This window comes from Abramis brama (genome assembly GCF_963993115.1).
Source record: "Abramis brama genome assembly, chromosome: 12".
NCBI lineage: Eukaryota > Metazoa > Chordata > Actinopteri > Cypriniformes > Leuciscidae > Abramis > Abramis brama.
The window spans coordinates 9631262-9653375 of record NC_139974.1 but is presented as its reverse complement, the minus strand read 5'-3'; the positions used below and the strand labels follow the sequence as shown (position 1 = coordinate 9653375).

Below are 22114 nucleotides of genomic sequence, written 5' to 3'. Positions count from 1 at the left end.
TCTCTCTCTCTCTCTCTCTCTCTCTCTCTCTCTCTCTCTCTCTCTCTCTCTCTCTCTCTCTCTCTCTCTCTATATATATATATATATATAAAAGTGTGGTGTTTTGCATATTACCGTTTGCTATGGTGTTTATGAAATGTTCAGTCAAACCAGGGATGCTACAGTAGGTATGCTGCTCGGGTGTAAAATTAATTCCTACTCTTTGAATAAGAGAGTCTCACTTGTAACACACTCATAGTCTAAAGCACTCAGACTAGGATAAAAAATAAAAAGCAAAAGCTTAATATGTCAGTTTGTGGAATGTTTTTAATTGAATTGCCATGATAAAGTACTGAGAACTATGAGTTTTTTTTAATTAAATGTTATATTGATATACTTAAATGAAAATCGTGACAGCATAAGTCTCTATGGAAATGGCTCCGCTGCCTCTGTCTGTAACTGCAGATTTTTATCGTCCACAAAGCCAAAATTGCTCAAATGATGCCATGAAGTAGCACTGGCTTCTCCTACAGAGAGTCCATCAGATATAAGAGGAGAACCTTAGTGCAAGTCGAGGATGGTTTGTTTTATTAATTCACGACAAAAAATAAAAAAATACTGTTTTGCTGCCAGCCACGCAGGTGTTTTGCAACTCCACATGAGCCTGGGCAGCCAAACACACACACACACACACACACACACACACACACACACACACACACACACACACACTTACTCACTTGTCTCAGGCCCAATTATTTATGCATGCAGTTTCCAGGTAACCACTCCATCAGGGAGTTAAGACACCATCTAGTGAGTTCCACCGCTGAGACAGACCTGAACATAAACACATACACACAGGAGTCAAAGACACAGCAAGATATAATATTATGTTAAATCAATCTAAAACTCTTTAAAATGAACCTTTCAAGTCACTGTGACAATCACCCGAGGGTTGTACTTTTTGATGAGAAAAACACCCAAATATGATGATCCCCTTGGAAGGAAAGAAAAAGCCACTTTGATGTATAAAGAACCGTTTATCAGGGTTGTTATTATAACTGAAAACTAAAACCATAAAAAAAAAATTGAAAATAAATAAAATAAACCATAAAATTTCCTATTTTCATTTGGTTTAAAAAAAAATTAATTAAAATTAATAAAAACGTTATATAAATAAAATTAATGTACATTTATAAAAAAAAACTTAAATGACAAAAACACAGAACAGAAACAGAAAATATAAGCAAAACCTAATTTAAAATATTTATGAAAACTAATAGTATCTAAATGATTCTAAAATAGCTGCTATTATGTGTGTGAAATAATAAGTGTGATCTTAAAGACAACCCTGATAAATTTGGCCTTAATTTGTCATCATACTAAAGACCAAACAAGAAAATGATAATTAAACATGGTATCTTTTTTGGATTGTTAGATATTAGGAGCCCAGTTCAGTTTGAAAAACCCTGACTTGCACAAGGACATCTGACCAGAAAAAAAGCTGTATACTGTATATGGTTCTGGTCTTCTGAAATCCTTAAAAAAAGATCTGACCTTGTGAGACAAAGTGTATTTTTGGGCCTCAATGGGTTTCTGAACAAGCTTCATTTGAATCCGTTCTTCTACAACTTGCTTTTCATTCAGGCAATTCACAATGAAAGCAATTTGGAGTGATTGGCCTGTATCAAACTGACTTTAGCTTAAAACTGTTCTGTCCTGTTCCTGAAAAAAGATTCCTCCCCCCATCCATTTGGTTCACTTCACCCTGGCTTTTATGGAAAGAAAATCAATCCTACTGTTTTATTTGAAGAGGCAGAAATGCACTTATGAGTGTGAGGAAGAGAAAGAACGAGGGAGGGAGTTTTGCAGAGACACCACACGATAGATGTGCCTTTAATCCGTTGAGTAGTGCTGGCAGACGGATCAAATATTGAGAGAATTGTACAAACGTTTTTTTACAGAATTTGCTGCTCCTCGGAAGAGACTTTTCCTTGACTTGCTGTCAGAGAGAGAGAGGGAAAGAAAATGTGTGTTGGAAATGTAAAGGATGGAGTTATATTTCCAAACAACATTATTAATTATTAACAAAGGATGTTGGTCTTATCATGTACATGTTCAAATGGGATTCAGATTTTTCAAGTAACAAACTTAAACTGTTTAGGTTCTTGCACTACCATTAAAAAGTTTGGGGTCAGTATGATTTTTTTTCTTTTTTTTTTTCTAAATTAATACTTTTATTCAGAAAGGATTCATTAAATTGATCAAAACTTACAGTAAAGACATTTATAATGTTACAAAAGATTTATTTTTCAAATAAATGCAGTTACTTGTCAAAGTCTCAAAAATATTAAGCAACATTGATGATGATAATAATAATAATAATAATAATAAATGTTTCTTGAGCAGCAAATCAGCCTATTAGAATGATTTCTGAAGAATCATGTGACACTGAAGACTGCTGAAAATGTAGCTTTGCCATGACAGGAATAAATTACATTATAAAATATATTCAAATAGAAAATAGTTATTTTATATTGTAATAGTATTTCTTAAATATATCTGTTTTTCAATAAGGTTCCACTTGTTAACATTAGTTAACATGAACAATTAATGTTTTAGAATACTTCTAAAACATCTATTAATCTTAGTTCATTTTAGTTTAACATTTACTAATAAATTATTAAAATCAAAAGTATGTAAATATTATTTAATAAACCTTAACATGAACTAACAATGAACAGCTGTATTTTTATGAACTAATGTTTTCAAAGATTAATACTGTAACAAATATATTGCTCATTGTTAATGCATTAAGTAACGTAAACTAAGACATTACAGTTTTTACTGTATTTTTAATAAAATAATGCAAGTTAACTTAAAGTGGCGCTATGCAGTTTTGACATCTTTCGCTGTTTTCTCGTTTTTTGCTTGCGGGTTTCTCTGTAGAGCTCCCCCTACAGCTTCGGAGTAGATATTTGACAACACTGTCTTAAAAACTCGTTGCGACTCGCCCCCCCTCCCATCTTCTCCCGCTGGTCATGTGCATTTGTTTTCAAAGAAGCCGGCGAACACACAGAGCCATGTCCACTGAGGTATGTATGAAACACAGAAGGCTAGCATATAAATGTATGTGTGCAGTGCCGTAAAGCAATTCGTTACATCGCGAGACCTGATATCACGCGATAATTCCCGCTGGCCCAAAGTTGCAAGGGTGGTTTTTCCGCTCACAGGCGCTAGGGGGAAGCAAGACGGCCACCATTCAACCCGAAAAAAGTCATATAACCATTCCAATGACTCCTAAGCTGTTCAGTCAAGGTAAATTAAGCTAAAAAAAACTGCATAGTTCCCCTTTAACAGACTAAACGCAAACCCTAAACTTTTAAATATTTCTTCCACTATTTGTTTAGAAACACCAGTATGAATCAAGTCAGGAACAAATCACAGATGAGTATGCAAATAGGATTTGTGTAAAGGCAAGAATCAACCAGGTCACCAAAATAGGAACGGGCTAGCAAAAACACTTTGAGCGTGTGTGTGTGTGTGTGTGTGTATGTATACATGTAATCCTCTTTGTGGCATTAAGAAGCGGCCGCAGTGGACTGAGCAGGGCTGTTTTTCTGCATGTGGACAGATTTCAGACTGCACATCTCAATTATCATGATCTTTATAAAGCTTTTAAGGGCAGCTCAGCATACAACCTCTCTCTAATTCTCTCTTTCTTTCTAAGTCTGGCGGCTAAGTATAGTGGTGGAATGCTGAAAGAATATGGGCGATAATGGGATGAATCAGAAGTCAAGCTGCTGCTGATAATTATTATTATTTCAACAATGAGCCTTTTGTCAGTCCCTCCAAAATGTCCACCCACCTCTTACACTCGTGTGTGTGTTTTAATTTCCTCCTACACAAGCAAGGTTCGGTGGCCTTGGGTGACATGGCAGAAACATAACAGTGTTGAATGTTTTTGAGATATTAGGAAGAGAAATGGCAGTTTTCTTGATTGTGTGTTCCAGTGATGCATTTGATTTCTGGTTCTTTCCAGTACTGTACTTATCATTACATTCCTGGAAATCAATAGATAAATGTCCAAGTCTGTCTGTCTTTCTTTTTGTCATTCCATTGACTCTCCCTCTCTGACATTGCGGATTCACAAGAAATTGTGGTTTATTGCTGGTCACGGTCTAGTTTTTTTCCCCGTCAGTCTTCACTCTAATGAAATTGCAATATGGATGATGCACTCAATGATTTTAAGAAGTTCCTCTCAAACAGACACAAACGCATCAGCACGAACAGCGGTTTCAACAGTAATTTCCTGGTGGCAGTCTATTTTTTCAAGACTCTTCATTCGTATTAAAAATTGTAATTTGGATTATTCTCTCAAGGATTTCTGAAGGAATTAAAAGTCGTTTTTTCAGAGACTTCACAAAATAGTTTTGAAAATTGGTCTTTTATTAGAGTCCTGATTCTAATGAAATTTGGACAGAAGTAATCTGTTATCAGAGGTGACTGTGTAAAAGTAATGTCCATTAGTCAGAAATGTACAGTTCTAAGATAATGCATATCATGCAGTTAGCTAATCATGTCTTCATTTAGGCAGAAACAATGATCTCATTAAAGCAATTATTACACATTGTGATCATTATGATTACAATATATAGAAAATTTGTCAGTGGTGCATGTTGATTCAGAGTTGGCATCATCTGAAGTCCTCGCAGTGGTTGGGGTCATCCCTTCGCATCTGAAATCTTTGTGCGGGGCTGGATCCAAACTGGAGCTGGCGTACTACTTACCTCGGGTGGAAATGGAAAATAATTAGCATAGCTGCTGTTCATAACATTCAAGCAAAATATAATCATGTGCATTTCATCTGATATAACTGGAGTACAAGGTTATTCGGTACATTATGTGAATGCTTGGCTGAAGAGATGCGTCTTTAATCTAGTTTTAAACTGGGAGAGCGTGTCTGAGCCTCGAACATTATCAGGAAGGCTATTCCAGAGTTTAGGAGCCAAATGTGAAAACGCTTAGTGGACGTACATACCAAAAGTTCAGAGTTTTGTGACCGGAAAGAGCGTAATGGATTTTAGGGTGATAGAAGATTGGTTACATACGCAGGAGTTGAACCATTAAGGTCCTTATAGGTCAGTAGCAATACTTTGTAATCGATACAGAACTTAATAGGTTACCAGTGTAGAGATGATAAAATTGGTGTTATATGATCATGTTTTCTTGACCTGGTAAGAACTCTAGCAGCTGCATTTTGGATTAACTGTAGTTTATTTATTGAGGATGGAGGGCAACCAGCTCGTAGTGTATATTTCAGTCTAGAGATCAGGAATGCATGAACTAGGCTACCTTTTCTGCGTCAGAACATGTTCTGAAGCTTAGAGATTTTTCTGAGGTGGGAGAAGGCTGTTTTTGTAACATTTGAAATATGATTATCAAAAGACAAGTTGCTGTCTAATATAACACCCAGTTCTTTAACTGTAGAGGATAAAGTAACAGTACATCCTGAATTGTATTCTAAGAGATTCTTATCTGAATTTAATAGAAGAAAATACTGGTCATCCAATATTTTATATTTTTTTTATAGATTATTTAGAGATTTCTTCTGGTCGTAATGAATTATATAACTGAGTATCATCGGCATAACAGTGTGAACTAATTCCATGTTTTATTATAATATTACCAAGAAGCAGCATGTATTTTGAAAATAGCAGAGGGCCTAAAGCAGACCCTTGCGGCCCTCCATTATTTCGATTTACAATGTTAATTTGGATAATTCCCAGTTTAAATAAACCAAATTGTAACAGTCCGATTTTAATCACCCTAATGCCTGTCCCTGAATACCAGTGTAATTTTGTAGTCGATCTAAGAGTATGATAAACTGTATAGTGTCGAACGCAGCACTAAGATCAAGTAAAACTAGTATTGAGATGCAGCCTTGGTCAGAAGCTAGAAGTCATTTGTCATTTTAACGAGTGCAGTTTCTGTGCTTTGATGGGGGTTGTCAAAGATTGTACATTTACAATTATATTTCTGATGCATTCGATTTTCTCAGTAAAGAAATTCATTAAGTCATTACTACTAAACTGTGATGGAATATTCAGTTAAGGTGACGTCTGTTTATTTGTTAATCTAGCCACTGTACTAAATAGAAACCTTGGATTCTTGTATCGCATTCTACAGTAGGTTCAAAGTAGATAGTGCCCATACTCTTTGTCATTTCATCAAGTTAATTTGTGTTTATGGGAACACTGCTGGCAGATCAGGCAGGTTATTTTTGAATCCATCTATAGTGGTTGGGATAATTGTTCTACCTGGTCGATAAAGCGGAGTGCTATGACAAATATACGCAGTATACGCAGAAAGCATGTTACAAGGTAGTGATCAGTGGCATCATAACTTGGCGATTGAATATTTGAGCCCGATCTCACGGGAAAACGTACAAATTCTACGAGGTGGCTTATTCGTACGAATTCATACGACCTGGCTCGTACGAATTAGTACGATTTTTGCAAAATCGTACATATTGTACGAATTGGCCAATTCGTGTGAATTCATACGAATGACCTACCCCTGACCCCGCCCCTAAACCTACCCATCACGTGGGTTTAGACAAATCGTACAAATTCGTACGAGCTAGGTCGTACGAATTAGTACGAATTAGCCAACTTTTTATCATTCGTACGAATTCGTACGAATTAGTCGTGAGATAGCGTTGAATATTTATATCAGTAAGATTGGTTCCATGAGATATAATTAAATCAAGTGTATGGGGTCTGGTGACGTTTTGCTTGACCCCAAAAGAGTTTAGTTAGTCTGTAATCGCAACTCCTAACATAATTTGTATTATGTGAATGTTAAAATCTCAGACACTCAACACTTTATCAACGTTGTACAATAGGTTTGGAGGAAAATCTGCAAACTCTCTTAGAAAATCAACATAGGGCCCTGGAGATCTATACACAGTAGCCAGAGCAAGAGATAGCTGGGATATTTTTCTTATCTGAAAGTGTATTATTTAGTACAAGGCAAGCACTTCAAATGAATTAAACCTGTGTCCTGTTTTCTGAGTAACATTAAGAATATCTCTATAGATTGTTGCAACACCTCCACCATGACCAATCAGACACGAGGCTCATGCTTATAACACTAGCCTGATGGAGTAGATTCATTAAGACTGAAATATTTGTTTTAAGCCAGGTCTCAGTAGGGCAGATTACATCAAAACTATTATCTGTGATCATTATCATTTAATTTACAATATTGTTTTGTTTTTAGCTTGTCTTCCTACAGTCTTCATTCTACTAAAATTGCAAGGATTTTTCAAGTTCCCTTCCTGCCCTCAGTGTTTCTCGTTTAATTGCAAGCTGTTTGTTGCGAGACACTACTCAACAAACTAACAATCCGCACAGCACGAGCTACGACCCAACATAAGCAGCTTCAGAGGAAATTTACCCCAGCCAAATAAACGCACTGCAAATGTGAGAACGAGAACCCACCAACAGAGGAGACGTGCGGAGGAATAGTAGCTAGTCTAAGCCGTGAGCAGATGAACAGCGTGCGATACATTTTCAGAATTGCACGATATACAACAGCCATTTGTTTATAGATGAAGTTTTAGGTTGCTTTCGGTGCCTGATCTATACGATAAACCCCACTGATACATGCACACACACTGAGCAAAACCCTCTCGCTCGGGAGGACATTGATAATAAATGCTCTTGTTTAATATACACAGCAGGTAAAAATGATTGCTGAAGGTTTCGTGCTGTGTGGCTATCAGCTTTTATCAAATAAAGACTTTTTTTTTCTAACATTCATCTGATTTCTCCATTTCGATGCTGCTGTTGAAAAGACTGTTGCATTTTAAGAGTGTCCAATATTGTTTTCGCCCCCCTACAAGTCCTCAGTGTGTGAGCTTTCATGCATTTCTGTGGCTCAATGCCCGGTTTCATCAAGAATCTGTTTTATATTAAAAATGTATGTGTGACCACAAGTGTATGTGCGTGCAAGTAATGAGCACATCTGTTTCTTTACAATCACTGGAAACAGAGTTAATCTGATCCGTCCAAAAAAAGCTGCAATTCACAGAAAGATCACCATTGTGACTTTGCAGATCAAATGTGCATTTAGGAATTTACAAAATGGCAATCCTGGTGGACAGCAGCGTTACTGCACTGTTGTTTCCGTCCAAACGCAACTGAACTCTTCCTGTCTTTTCCTACCTCTCCCAGTCGTCATACCTCGTTTCAAGAGCATTTCATTGGCATGACAATGGACAAAGTTTCAATAAAATATTCAGTGATGGCAATCCCCCTTTCTATATCTCTCTGTCTCACCCATCTCATCTCTTTCTCTCACTTCCCTTCTGTCTCATCAATCGCTCTGAGAGCAGTGGGGCTTGCTAATTTTAGCATACCCACCCCAGCAGCAAGTCTCAGCAAGCTTTCCCTGTGAATACCTCATCAAACTGAGCCGCACTACAAAGCACCTTATCACTCCAGCTTTAAATGTCTAACTGCGAAGGGAAAGATAAGGAGCTGTGGTGTATTAGTTCTCAAACCGGATTACTGGTCCGGGGGACTAATGGTGGACATCACAATGGAGATGAAACAGAAAAAAGGCTGATAGACATCTCTTTACACATCCAATTTGGGCCCATTTCAAATGTGGTTTGAAATCTAGAGCAGTTTATATCTGGTATGTGGTCATCTGACCTACATCTGAACCAGGATTGTGCAAAAGTTTGCACTTTATTTTACTGTACGGCCACTTTCAATGTACTTACAGTGTACTTACCAAGAAAGTACTGAATAATATAAGGTAACTACATGGGTTAAGGTTAGGTTTAGGGGTAGGTTATTACCCATTTATTGTACTCACTACAATAAGTATATAGTATATACATGCGAAATGGGACTGTAAAATAGTGCTATCTATCTATCTATCTATCTATCTATCTATCTATCTATCTGTCTGTCTGTCTGTCTGTCTGTCTATCGTTCTGTCTGTCTGTCTGTCTGTCTGTCTGTCGTTCTCAAGGCCTATAAAACTTTCAAAGGCTTTATCAAGCTACTATTCTTAGTCTGTTTTGACAAACTTTTGACAAAATAGCTTTTCTAGTTAATTTATGAATTAGCTATATGAATTGCTTTGAATTTCAATTTATTTTAAATTCGACTTCCTTACATTCAATCTTGAATTACAATTCTTCTTCAAGTTTGCTGCCACAGTCCAAATTCAATTCCTGAATTGTCTATAGTGCATTAACAATTCAGTTCTGATTGGCACACAACCCTGATATCAACTATCTGTTTGTCCTCAGAATTCAGTCTAAAATCCCCACTTGGCATTCAGGTGGTTAATGAACGTATGGAAATGCCTACCAGTGCATCATGGGAGCACACACGTGCCACCGCTGGTGAGCGATAAGAATAAGAGCACTTGCTGTTATATGTATTTATTTTAGAAATGTTAAAATCCGCTGCCTCTGCATGTCAAATGACATAAACCTATTACAGTAATCCTTCCTCATAGTCCCACAGCCTGTTTCATGTAGTTACAAGCTGTTTGGAAAACAAAATGCTCCAAAAGAGGATCGAACCGTGCTACTGAAATGATCCGCGTGGTGCTGACCAACATCTGCGTGACCCGCTGAACACGGAGCGGATCTTTTCACGTGTAATCACAGTCGGCTATATGTCCAGGCTCAGATAGCATATGCAGATATGATTTGATAAGATGATAAAAATCAGTCAGTAGGTCTTGCAGTGTAAAGGAAATTCTTCATTCTCTTATATCTGTTTACATGGATGGTTTGTACTTTAACAGGACAAAAAAAAACTCAAAGATAATTGTATGCGTCTCTTGCTTGTTGTAGATCAACCTTTACCAATAGTCACCTCGGCTGGGCCAGTTATCGGGGGCATCATTGCAGCCGTAATGATTCTGTGTTTGATCGGCGCTGGTGTGGCCATGTACCACAAACGCCGTCAGAGGACCGAGAACGGAGAGTAAGTGTGAACGCGCACCCACAAACACAATCACACATTCATGTGAAACATCCTTTTTTTCCTCTCTCTTTCACTCCTGGCTAGAACACCCAAGCTATTTTCATCTCTTTCATTCTCAACTCATCTTAATTTGTGAATTCGCGGTATGGCATACATGCGCTCCACGGTTATTGCTTAACATCTCCTTGTATTACTTTTCCAGAGGCCCCCCCAAACACAAGCCACCTCCTCCGATGAAGTCTGGCAGCTCAACAGAAATGGTGAGCGGACATTTTTTCCATCAGTCACCTCTCAACGCTCACATCAAACATTCTCTTTCAACTCAATGCATTGAGCTTTCTTCATTACGCAATGTTGAGATTACTTACAGTTCTCCAGGCTACGCGCGGCAATTAAATCAGAGCTGGTGAGAACACACATATACATAAACCACCATAAAAAAGATCTTTGAATTTAAACCTTTGAAGAACAAACTTCGTATTGGGACGAGGGAAAATTTGTATTGCTCAAACCAGGGTAATTGCATTATTTTTCCCCAGTTAACGATTATTTCCTGTTCGCTTGGTTGGTTTTGGACCACATTTGAAACAAATTTGTATTGTGAAGTATGTAAAAGCAAGCCGAGCGAATAGAATGAGAATTGCTAATGTTGCCCTTGGGTTACGGTCGAGAAAGAAAGGGTTAACATGGGGGTAATGTGTATTGATTGAAGCTTAATGTAGAACGTGTGGGTGGAGATAAATTTGTGTGTGCATACATGTTTGTGTATGTGTGTGCGCACGAGCAAATGAGCCTGTGCATCACAGGCATCTTTCATCTCGGCTGCCCTAAAAAAGCTGATTAATTCAGCTGTCAGCACCCTCAAAATATGTGATTATGAGATCTCGCTTCATGTTTGCTGAAAATAGCGGCCGCAGTAAAATATTATTATATTTTTAGCAGCTTATTTCACTGAACACTGCCTTTTACCAGTAAAAACTTTGGATTAGCCTTTTTAGCCTTTGAGACCTGGTAATTTATACTGTTCAAAAGTTTGGGGTCACTTTTTTTTTAAAGAAAGAATAAACATACTGTTATTCAGCAAGGACGCGTTAGATCAAAAGTGACGACAAATACATTTATAATGTATTTTAAAAAAAGTATATAAAAAAATATTTAAAATAAGTGCTGTACTTTCTATTCATCATCAAATCCTGTAAAAAAAAAAAAAAAAAAAAAATTCAACTTTTTTCAACATTGATAAATGTTTCTTGAGCAGCAATCAGCATATTAGAATTATTTCTGAAGGATCATGTGACACTGAAGACTGCAGGAATGATGCAGCTTTGCATTCATAAATATATATTAAAATAGTTTTATTTAAAAAAAGTTGGCAGTTGAGCAAGATTCAGACTCGTCTGCACTAAAATGTGCGTGCTGAACTCATCATCTCATGTGTTTGTCCCTCTGTAGCTGAATAAACCTCAGGACAAGGCCACAGCCATCACAGAAACCCAGCCGCTCAGCAATCCCGAGACATACTACTATGAAACTAACTCTGGCGAGCCCGTTACGGTAAGATCCCTTTTCCAAACTTTGATGTGCAATGCTGAAAGCTGTGAATCCCATTCCATGAGCATCCCCCATTCGGTGGCGTCTCATTTCTCCTTTTACGGTGTTGGAATGAATGACTTCAGGCATCCTGAATGACTATAGGCTTTCAAGCAATTCAAATTTTGTATCTAACTAATTACACAATTTGCAGATTAATTAATTGTGAATTAATCATTTAAAGTCATTATTGTGTTAGAAGACAACAGCATTGAATAGACATTAAAAAAAATTAACTTTAGAAAAATATTTTGATTTTATTACACAAACTTTTCAGAAGTTGCATCTGAAGTGGCATTTAGGTATATTTTCACAGACTGTTTAATGCAGCTCAGAGGTGACATGAATATGAATTAATTATATTATTTATTAATTATAATATTTCTGAATGTGTCACTGAATCATTGACTCACTCATTCCGTTAAAACTGTTCAGTAACCGTTTTGTTTGGAACTATATTCATCGGTGAAATTGAGCAAAATAAGAGAATATGGTGTGTAAAATGTAACAAGAGTATGTAATGCAATGAGAGAGAGAGAGAGAGAGAGAGCATGCACGCACTACTGTTGCATGTTCTTGATTGCTGATCGTTCACTCGGCACACGTGTCATTTGGATTAAAACTAAATCGTAAGTAAACCATGAACTGTTACCTTATTATTTATGTATAACGAGTGGTTCCCTAAATTTTTACAGCATGTTTGCAAGTCAAGAACGCAAACACACAAACATCCGAAGCGCTCACCCCTAAAACCCTCAGCGTGGAATAGTGTCATTTGTCAGTGAAAATAACTGAAGGAAATATATATTTGCTGAACAAATTAAGCCAACTAATATGATTTATATTATTTTGGTTTCTCTACCCAATACATTTAAAAATGACAAATGCAGTGAAAATACAGGTATCGGTATCGGTACTCTGTATCGGCAAGTACCAAAAATGAAAGTATCGGTGCATCCCTAATTTATATCATTATTTAATAACTGTTTTGGACATGAATATCATGCAGGGCAGCAAGTAATTACATGCGTCTTGACATATGGCTATGGCTTCCAAACAAAGCTATCTGTCTGGAGCAACAAAAGAAAAAGAAAATGTGCCAAGAACGAAATGGGTATCTATTTTTGTAACATTTCAAATTTGTATTTAGTCTTGACAAACCATTAAATTGAAGAAATAAAAAATAACTACTCCAGTCCAGATCTCTGGGTTGTGGGGTCATATCGACGAGGGCCCTTCACCAAACTTTGCTTAGGGCCCCCCAGAAGCGTAGGACCGGCACTGATTCCATAGGACGAAATCAAGTCGTTCCACTCGGATATACGTCACAATAGGGAAGAAATGAAAAGACTATTGCAACTTCTGTTTCATGCCGACTTGAAGACACCCCGTCTTGCAGCAGACGGCTTACACTCTTATGCTAACGGCGAAGGCTAGTGACTCATAACTATGCGTGGCATGTGCTGACACTGCCAAAGGGTCTTTTATGTGGATTAATATGATGAGCTGGTTATTTCATCAACTATGATAACCGTAAAGCCAATTACTACAGCGGATCTGTGTATGAAGGCCAGACTCAGAAACGTACCTTTTGTGATAAAGCCCCCAGGGCTTCAGTTTGCGCTTTCAATAACTGCCTGTATTTATTGTTTTAGGTGATTTAGCCAGAAGGGTTGGGCATTATTCAGAATTTAAAAATTAAACAGAATTTAACCCTTTTTATATCCTTTCTGTGTCCAGACCTTTATAAAAGGGTTAAATGACCAGGGGTGAACTGGCATCACCTTACGTTATGACATAAAAAAGAACATTCGCCTCACATAATTAGAAACTTTTGCTTCAATCGTTCAGACACCGAATCACACACGTACATGCAAGAGATAGCGATCACACCACATTAACACTTTTAAATTAAATTTTTGCTCACTGAGAGTCAGGAGGTGAAGTGTTCTATCAAATCGTTTTATCAGATGAATCTTCATTCGGTGTAAATTAATTCTAATAAATAAGAATGTGTGCTTCTGTTCTCCAGCTATTATACTGATGCTTAATGACCGATTGAGGATCTATTAAATTGGCATTAGTACCACCTCAGTGATTGTAATGAATTGTGAATGTGTGTATACGTGCAGCTAGTTACATGTGTCTGAACCAGACGTGTGTGTCGTGACAAAACTACATCTCAGCCTTAATAATCAGAGGAGCTGTTTGAAATTATTTGGAAATTATTTGGAAATCGCAGCTAGCCCTGGATTTTTCCCACTTATACCATGGTCAATTGCCAGCATTGACAACTCAAATCCAGGGCCGTGCACAGGGGGGTGGCCCGGTGGCTAGAGCCACTGCCCTTCTGCCCTCATCAGCTGAGGTGCCCCTCTCGCCCCCCTCCCTAACCCTCCAGAAGATTCCCATAAAAACGTTCTGTTATCGCTCCGCTAAAGATCCACTGATTCCGCTAATCCGCTCCGTGTTTTCCTGCTTGCTCCGCAGCGTCACTCGTAGACAAGCATGTGCCCGCTCTCCGACGACAGTTTCAGAATAGAATTTCGTCCCATTCACAGGTCGATTACAAATTACAATCCACATTACAGACAGTAGTCGATCCACAAAATTAGTATTTTGGTAATATGTTTTTGTATTTCTGTCGCAAAATGTTTTGCTCCTGGTCTTCAAATAGTGCTAACAAGTTACAACTCGTGCAACATCCATGTTCTTGGAAGAAAAGCAAATGTGTTTTGTGCCGTTAGCCACCTTGTAACCTACTATACTAAAGTACTATTCATTTAGATTAGAAAAACTGTCTGCTAAATATTCTATAATGATTTACCCTCTGGCTTTCTAGAACTTTGATTCAATTTTTTGCCATGTTGAATAGGCTTTGTCTTTGCTCTTTCTCACTCTGTTCTTCTAATTTTGTGAAGGCATTGTTTTTTTGTCTACAAAATCTGCAAACAACAGAAAATGTTATTTATTTATTCATGATTTATTTATTAGTGTTATTTATATTAGATTAGATCAGGTTAAATAATTTGATTGAACAAGAATTCTAATTTTCACTACTCCCAGTGTATGATTGCAGAACAATATATGTTTGAAAATTTATGGAACAACAGATTTTGTGTGAAAATAAATCAGAAAGGTGGTTTGTTTAAAAATCTTATTAATGTATGAGGTGGCAAGGAGGTAGGCTACACACGGGGTAAAACCAGCATGGTAAAACACACAGTATTGATAAAAATACTTAAGCTAAATTAATATGCTTTTAATAATGTCTAAGTTGATACTTGTTCAAACCAATCACTTTAGTAAAGTTTATAACAATTTTGGAGTTATTTTGATCAATTAAATAATAAATGTTTGTTCAATAAATATAGGCTATCTGTCATAATTTTCATTTTAAAAATACAGAAACAAGATTCTTGAGATCTTTGTATTTAAATTGCTACATAAGTCTAAAACATTAAAAAAAATACATAAAATAGTAGATTAAATTAGCACAGAATCAACTTTGATCAAGTCAACGATCAGCCAAATTTCATCAAAAGCGTTTATGAAAAAAAGTGCTGAGCAGAATTTGTGCCATTGAGTGGTATAAAAGAGAATTAAGTCAAATGCGCATTTTACCCCGGTGTGACTTTATAACTGTTGTAACCTGTATATCATTTCAATTTATACTTTAAGTGTATAATATTAAATTAAATGTCTATACTACTTCCATAGGATGAGGCAGCTCAGAGAGTGAGAGCCCACTGAGCATCAGACAGTTAAACTGGCATTGAATTATTTATTTGGAAGAGTAATTATAACAACATAACTTGATTTTGCACTAAATCCTAATTGTAATCTTATTGCTCATATAAAAGAGTTGTTTTTAATTTTCTGTATTAAGATGATACTGCCTCATTCAAACTCCTTATAGTGCCCCCTTTTTTGGTTTAAGCCACTGCCCCTCAAAATGTCTGTGCACGGCCCTGCTCAAATCTGTTATTGACGTTTGCAGCGTCCGATATTGGACCGGACAGGTAAAAATTACGGATATTCTCGTCAGTTATGGATCATTAGATCAATCAGACACAGAGAGATAAAGTATTGTGTAAGATTACATTTATTTGAATTAATTAATTATTGAAGTAATTATCGAGAGAGAGAGAGAGATGAGCGATGCGCGATGCGTGTGTGAATTACCTGAATCTGTGCAGCGTCTTTCTCTATTAACAACAAAGCTGTGAGTTTAATTACTTCAAAACCAGTGATTTTAATCCCTCGTTGCTGAGAAATATAATGTATCGATTCAGCAGCGAAGCTATTTTATTAATAAAAGCCGCAGGCAGCATTGACAAGTTTCTGTGTGTGTGCAGCGCGATCTCCGATCTCTGTGTGTCTTCAATTAAAACAGTGCATTAATATAGAATTGTGATTAAACTGTCTTGGAATGGTTTTAAAGGAATAGTTCACCCTAAATGAAAATTAAGTCGTAAATTACTCACCCTGGAGTTTTTGCCACCGTATGCCCTACTTTTTTATTAATGTACCACAAAAGGAGGATTAAAAAAAATCCTTATAGTCACACGAACGTGCACGTCATGTAGCCATGCACAGACCAATGGTCAAGGTCAGGATTTTCGTTAAATAATACATCACATTACATTTCATATCGTATATATACCCACAGCTTGATTCTGCCAGCTATTTACTGCCATTATATGGACGAGTGCGAAAGGGACATTTAAAAAAAAATTCTCATTCTATGGTCCATTTAAGGGCATACGCCATTAGAACAACACCAGGGTGAGTAAATTATACTTAATTTTCATTTTAGGGTGAACGGTCCTTTTAATGCACACCTTCCAGCCAATCAGAATCAAGTATTCAGATAAACCATGGTATATAATTCATTATATGTTATTTAGAAGGATTATGCATTTAAATAACTTTACTCTATGCTTTTATTGTATGTGCTTCAGGATCTGGATGATGACAACATGGGCCCTCCCGCTAACGGCGGCACCCCCAATGTCTGGGACGGCTCGGGACACCCTCCTGATAATGAGTCGACCACTGAGACTCTTCCACCATACGCACCAGCTGACCAGAATGATATTGAAGCTAGCCATGCTAACATAGCCCGTGAAGAAAGTTTCGTGTCTCAGCCCATGTTGGTCTAAAAACATAGGCCGTGCCTGCGATTTGCACTGCCACCGTCCTACCCAGCAGCGGACGCCCATTACAGCAACAGCAGGCTCGGCACACACACATCAGAAACCACCCCAGCCTGGTGCAAGGTTTTTTTTATTTGTTTTTTTTTAAGTGGCTAAATTACCTTTTAACCTATTCTCATGGTTTTGTGGATGGTCCGTGAAACACATTGATATCTTTGGGATCCGTGTTCCTTAGACTTTTGACCGATTTTGGACATTTAATAATTTATGACAACAAGTTCTTAGTACTTCAGAAAAGCAAACTTTAAAAAATGAACGGTAAAACAAAACCATGAGAATCGTAGTTAGGTACTATTCAGTTTTGAGGTACTATGTTATATTTTAATCCTGGTTATGTGAAAAGCAAACATAGTCGCACCAGTTTGACTTGACAAACATTTAATTTTCCTGAAAGGTCTAAATATAAGAATTTTTCTTTCAGTATTTTAAAATACACTGCATATACTGTGAAATCTTGCTTATGTTTCTGATCTCTACATTTTTATTCTGCGATCTTGGTGTAGTGCTCTTTTAAAGCTTTAGCTTCTGTCGGTTTTGTGCGTCAAGGGAAAAAGTTGTGGTATATGCAATGTATTTTACATACAGCAAAAATGTATTTTTATATTTTATATTTGATGTCATTTTGATCGATTATATCAGCTAAAAACAGATGTATGCATTATTTTCTTATTTTTGTTTCTTTGATTCTTTGGCGTGTTCATTGTTTTTGAAAAGTACCAAATAAGTTCTGTAAATAATTTAAGAAAATAATATATATATAGCTAGTCTAACATGCGTCAAAAAAAAAAAAATCAAAAAAGAAGAACAAAAAAAGAAAAAATGCAAACAAATCCAAAAAAAAAAAAATGCCAGTGGGGTGCAAAATGAAAAAGTGTACATTTTTTTTAACATTTATTTTAACGGGTATTACTAAAGTCGTATGCTGATGTTTTACTTATTGATACGTGTGGATTTTGTTACTGTATAATCTGCATGGCATGGTTGGCTGCTTTCCTAAAAACAGTGGGCACCTGTCGCAACCTTTCCTCGCTTCCCTATTTTCTGGTCGTAAGAAGCACAATACGCATATAGAGATGCTGAAGGTGACAGGAGGTTTGGATCATTTTCTGCACTTCTGAAGCGAAACATTAATGTTAAAGACCTTGTGAAATCTCTTGACAAGCACAATTTTCTTTCTGTACTGACATTTCCTATTGAAACATTTTAAAAGATCAAAAGACAAAAGATCCCACCCATTTTAAAATTGCCAATGGGGTTTAGTTTGAATTACGGGGAGGGACATTCTCCTCCTAGAGAGCATTTGATTGGACAATACTTTTAGTGCAGGATGAGTCATCAATATTTTTGATCTGTTTTCCAAAAGAAAGATTGTACATTTTAAATGTATTTATCTGCTAAAAACATCATTTTGTAAACTTTAAGGAGTATACCATGACATATAGCTATTGGTTTCAAAGTTAACAGATATTAATATTGAAAGCCATTGATTTTATGTGGTCTTTAATATTTAAATGCACTGTGTATCACTTTCTTGAGCATGGCCACAACGCTTCTGTTGCCTTTGTTTGGCCAAATGTTATCATTAACGCTCTCTTATTCCTATAATTCTTCTCAAAAAGAAGTAGAATTTGATTTGCAAGAAGAGGAGAAAATGTAAAGGAACAGTTCACCAAAAAATTATTTACTCACCTTCATGTTGTTGCAATTCCATATGATTTGTTTCTAGATATGATATTTATGATATTAAGATATTTTCAAGAACTGCTGTACGATGGCTTTGTGTTCTCGACATGATGGAATTTAAGTTCACTTTGGTCACCATTTACTTCCATTGTATGGAAAAGACAAAGAGAGTTTTTAAAGACATGAATTTATTTTTGGTGAACTATTCCTTTAAGAGATATATGAGGAACACTACAGAAGTAGTTTTTTAATGGTCTTTTTTCTTTTTCACTGGTTCTTGGATGGCATGGCAACTAATTCCATCACGGTTTGTGTCTTTCACTCTTGAATGTAATCTTTGCACACCCACTTAAAGCTGTCGATAGATCATCGTGTCATAGTGTCTGAATACATTGTTGTAATTGTGCCAAAGAACTCATATCAAAACCACAGTGATGCAATGAACTAAAGTCTTGCTAACAGGTGACAGAGGTGATAAAGGGAATGAATGGATAGCTTTTTAATGGTCACCTGGAGCGGAAACTTGCACATTCACAAAGCTCACCTTCAGATGGGTGAATGGATGAATAGGTGGGCAGGCGTCATGCGAAATCAATGGATGAACGGTACGGTTCCCCTAGATGAATTAACAAGCCCTCCTTTGTTCTTGATTAATCATCGATCACATTCACTGCCTGATCTTCTGGCCTGTTGGACAACACAGCAAATTACTGATTCTTGCAAAACGGTTATTCATGACGTGACACGACAATCTTTCACCTGTCATCTCGGGTTAGCTGGGTTGTGGTCTCGTCACTGTTTCTGATGAAGGGAATGTATACGTCTGCATGCTGCATGAGATCTGGGGTTCGCTTATGTTATCATCACGCGCAAATGGACCGTCTTCACGCAACCCTCATTTGCTACAATGGTGCAGTATTAGACAATCACTGTATGTTATACTCATCCATAAGGGTTTCTGTGTTTTAAACTGTGACTTTTTGCATTTTTAAACTTAATTTAATTATTGCTTATCTGTATTTAAGTTTGTTTTTTTTTACGTTTCTGTCTTATATACTGTAGATCACATACATACAATTCCTAGTAAAAATATTTAATGTCATTTTGGATTTTAAAAAGACAATCAAAGGAGTTTAGGAATGTTAAAGGGATTGTTTAGTAAAAAAAATCAATTCTGTCCTCATTTAGTCAACGTCATGTAGCTCCAAACCTGACTTTTTATTTTGAAGAACGCTATATTTATCCATACTATGAAAGCCAATGGGGTCCAAAACAACAAAAAAGTCAGTCTTACAGATGACAGGATTTCCATTTTGCAATGAATTATCTCTTTAACAAAGTAGTGGCCCTCTAAAATTAGTCTTTGGTTACAGAACGACTATTGACATTAATCAAATCTACTCTCCACCGAAAAATCAAACATACTTGATTTGCCATATGTTTGTTTATACTTCATTATCACAAATCATATCTGCCACGTGTTTGCTTATGCGCTGCGCTGCCCTGTCATCGTCAAGCCAGATGTGCCTTTGTTACTTTGTTTTCAGCCTGATTTTGTTTTGCCTGAGATGAAAGTAAATCATCAACTATATAGACCGCCTAATGGGGAGAATTGTGATTATTTTTTATTTCTAATGTTTGTTTTTGCATCTTATTTCTTTCCCTACTGAGATTATTTTATATGCATAAGCAACTTGTTCTATGTTTTATGGATCATTGTGATGTCTAATAAACTAAAAGCCAAAGCTCCTGTTGTGAAGCGTCTTTGTGCAATCGGTATTATTGCTTCTGTATAATCTACTGCTTTTGTAGAATTTCCTTGTTCTACAATTCCAGTGTAATACATGTATACTGCAGTTTGTGGATATTAACAAATGCCAAAAAAGTGGTTAGCATTCACTTATTGATTTACCATCTGAGAGACCTTCAGAAGATGCGGTTTAACTCCTGAACTGGGAAAATGTCAGACTCAAGACAAACATCAGCCTGTCTAAACTTTAAGAGCGCGACTTTAGGTAAATACAAATTTAGAAGCCTTTTAGTGCCTCTGAAATGCTCTCATTCTGTCCATATGTCTGGTAGACTGGGCAATATAAATAATGCATAATGATAAAAAAATTTTTTCCAGTCACAAACAAACTGGAGTGAAAGCTCAGGATATACTCAGAACAGTTCTCTAACAAGTGTGACGTTGAAAGACTTTCATATTCGTATTTTTTCTGCATTTTTCTGCATTTTTAATGGTTCTATTTAATTGCTGTCAAAAGTTCTCAACATAGTTGTCAGATAAAAGTTAACATGAATGACACCATCGCTGCTATATAGGATTATTTTATGGTTGTGAGGTTGGGGCAATTATGACACAAGTAATGGATAAAAATTGTATGGCTTTTGAATATTTAAAATAGGTAATGAACATTATTTAATTTTATCTGGCCGAAGGCTGCTCTTGAGCTGGTCGATTCATATTTTATATTAAAATGAATTTGACTTAAGTAATTATATGGACCCATTTAGACTCGGGCTTTAAACTCATTATTCCTGACAGCTAAAATAATTTGTATCATAAAATGGATGAAAAGTAGGCTATTCCAAAATGTGAAGAAATATTAAAGCAAGGATATTACTTTGTTGATATTAGTTTGTTGTTTAAATAAACCAAGCAAAATTGCAGCTAAACTTCACAGTCAGTGATCACCATGCATTTTCATTGTATGGAAAACAACTTTGACATTTTGATAATAATAATTGGGGTGGGTGGGGTACACTTTACTATCCCATGAGGCCAAGGGAGAGGATTTGTGAATCAGTGAAGTTTGTAGTCACATCATGGTAATGGCAACATGGTGCATGTGGTACGTCCGGATTGCATACAAACCATATTGAACGTACCATTTTTTGCACCTTACGAGTAGGTACTTATTTTGAATATGCTATTTCGGACGCAGCCAGAGAGTAGGGCATAGGGATCCTCACTACCCAGCAAGCAAAAGTCGTCATTTCACCGTCTAGGTCAGTGGTTCTCAAAGTGTGGGGCGCACCGCACTGGTGGGGAATAGAGACGTGACAAGTGGGGCGCGCCAAGCGGGAGGAAATTTTCCTTTTTATGCCTTTTTATCTTTATCCAGACATCCCAACTGTCCCGGAAGTTCTGGGAGTCTCCCACATATTGATAGCGGCTCCTTGAGGCCCGCAAATGAGATCCAATCTCCAGGAATCGTGCACTAGAGAGTGACTGCGCGCGCGCGTGTGTGCGTGTGTGCGTGTGTGTGTGCGTGTGTGTGTGTGTGTGTGTGTGTGTGTGTTTGTGTGACTATAAAGGCATATTAATATTAGCGGAACAAACTTTCGCGCCCATAGATACACTCACCTAAAGGATTATTAGGAACACCATACTAATACTGTGTTTGACCCCCTTTCACCTTCAGAACTGCCTTAATTCTACGTGGCATTGATTCAACAAGGTGCTGAAAGCATTCTTTAGAAATGTTGGCCCATATTGATAGGATAGCATCTTGCAGTTGATGGAGATTTGTGGGATGCACATCCAGGGCACGACGCTCCCGTTCCACCACATCCCAAAGATGCTCTATTGGGTTGAGATCTGGTGACTGTGGGGGCCAT

The 22114-nt window shown here is 36.9% G+C and overlaps 1 protein-coding gene across 1 annotated transcript in view; it reads left to right on the top strand.

Moving 5' to 3' along the window:
• pvrl2l (PVR cell adhesion molecule related 2 like) overlaps window positions 1-20235 on the top strand; it is a 154361-nt gene extending 134126 nt beyond the window's left edge. Inside the window, exons 7-10 of the mRNA XM_084130124.1 lie at window positions 9866-9998; window positions 10201-10258; window positions 11451-11552; window positions 16553-20235. Of these exons, the coding sequence (XP_083986250.1) occupies window positions 9866-9998; window positions 10201-10258; window positions 11451-11552; window positions 16553-16753 (494 nt within the window). The 3' untranslated portion in view covers window positions 16754-20235. The remainder of the gene's footprint in view (window positions 1-9865; window positions 9999-10200; window positions 10259-11450; window positions 11553-16552) is intronic.
• Window positions 20236-22114: the final 1879 nt, after the last annotated feature.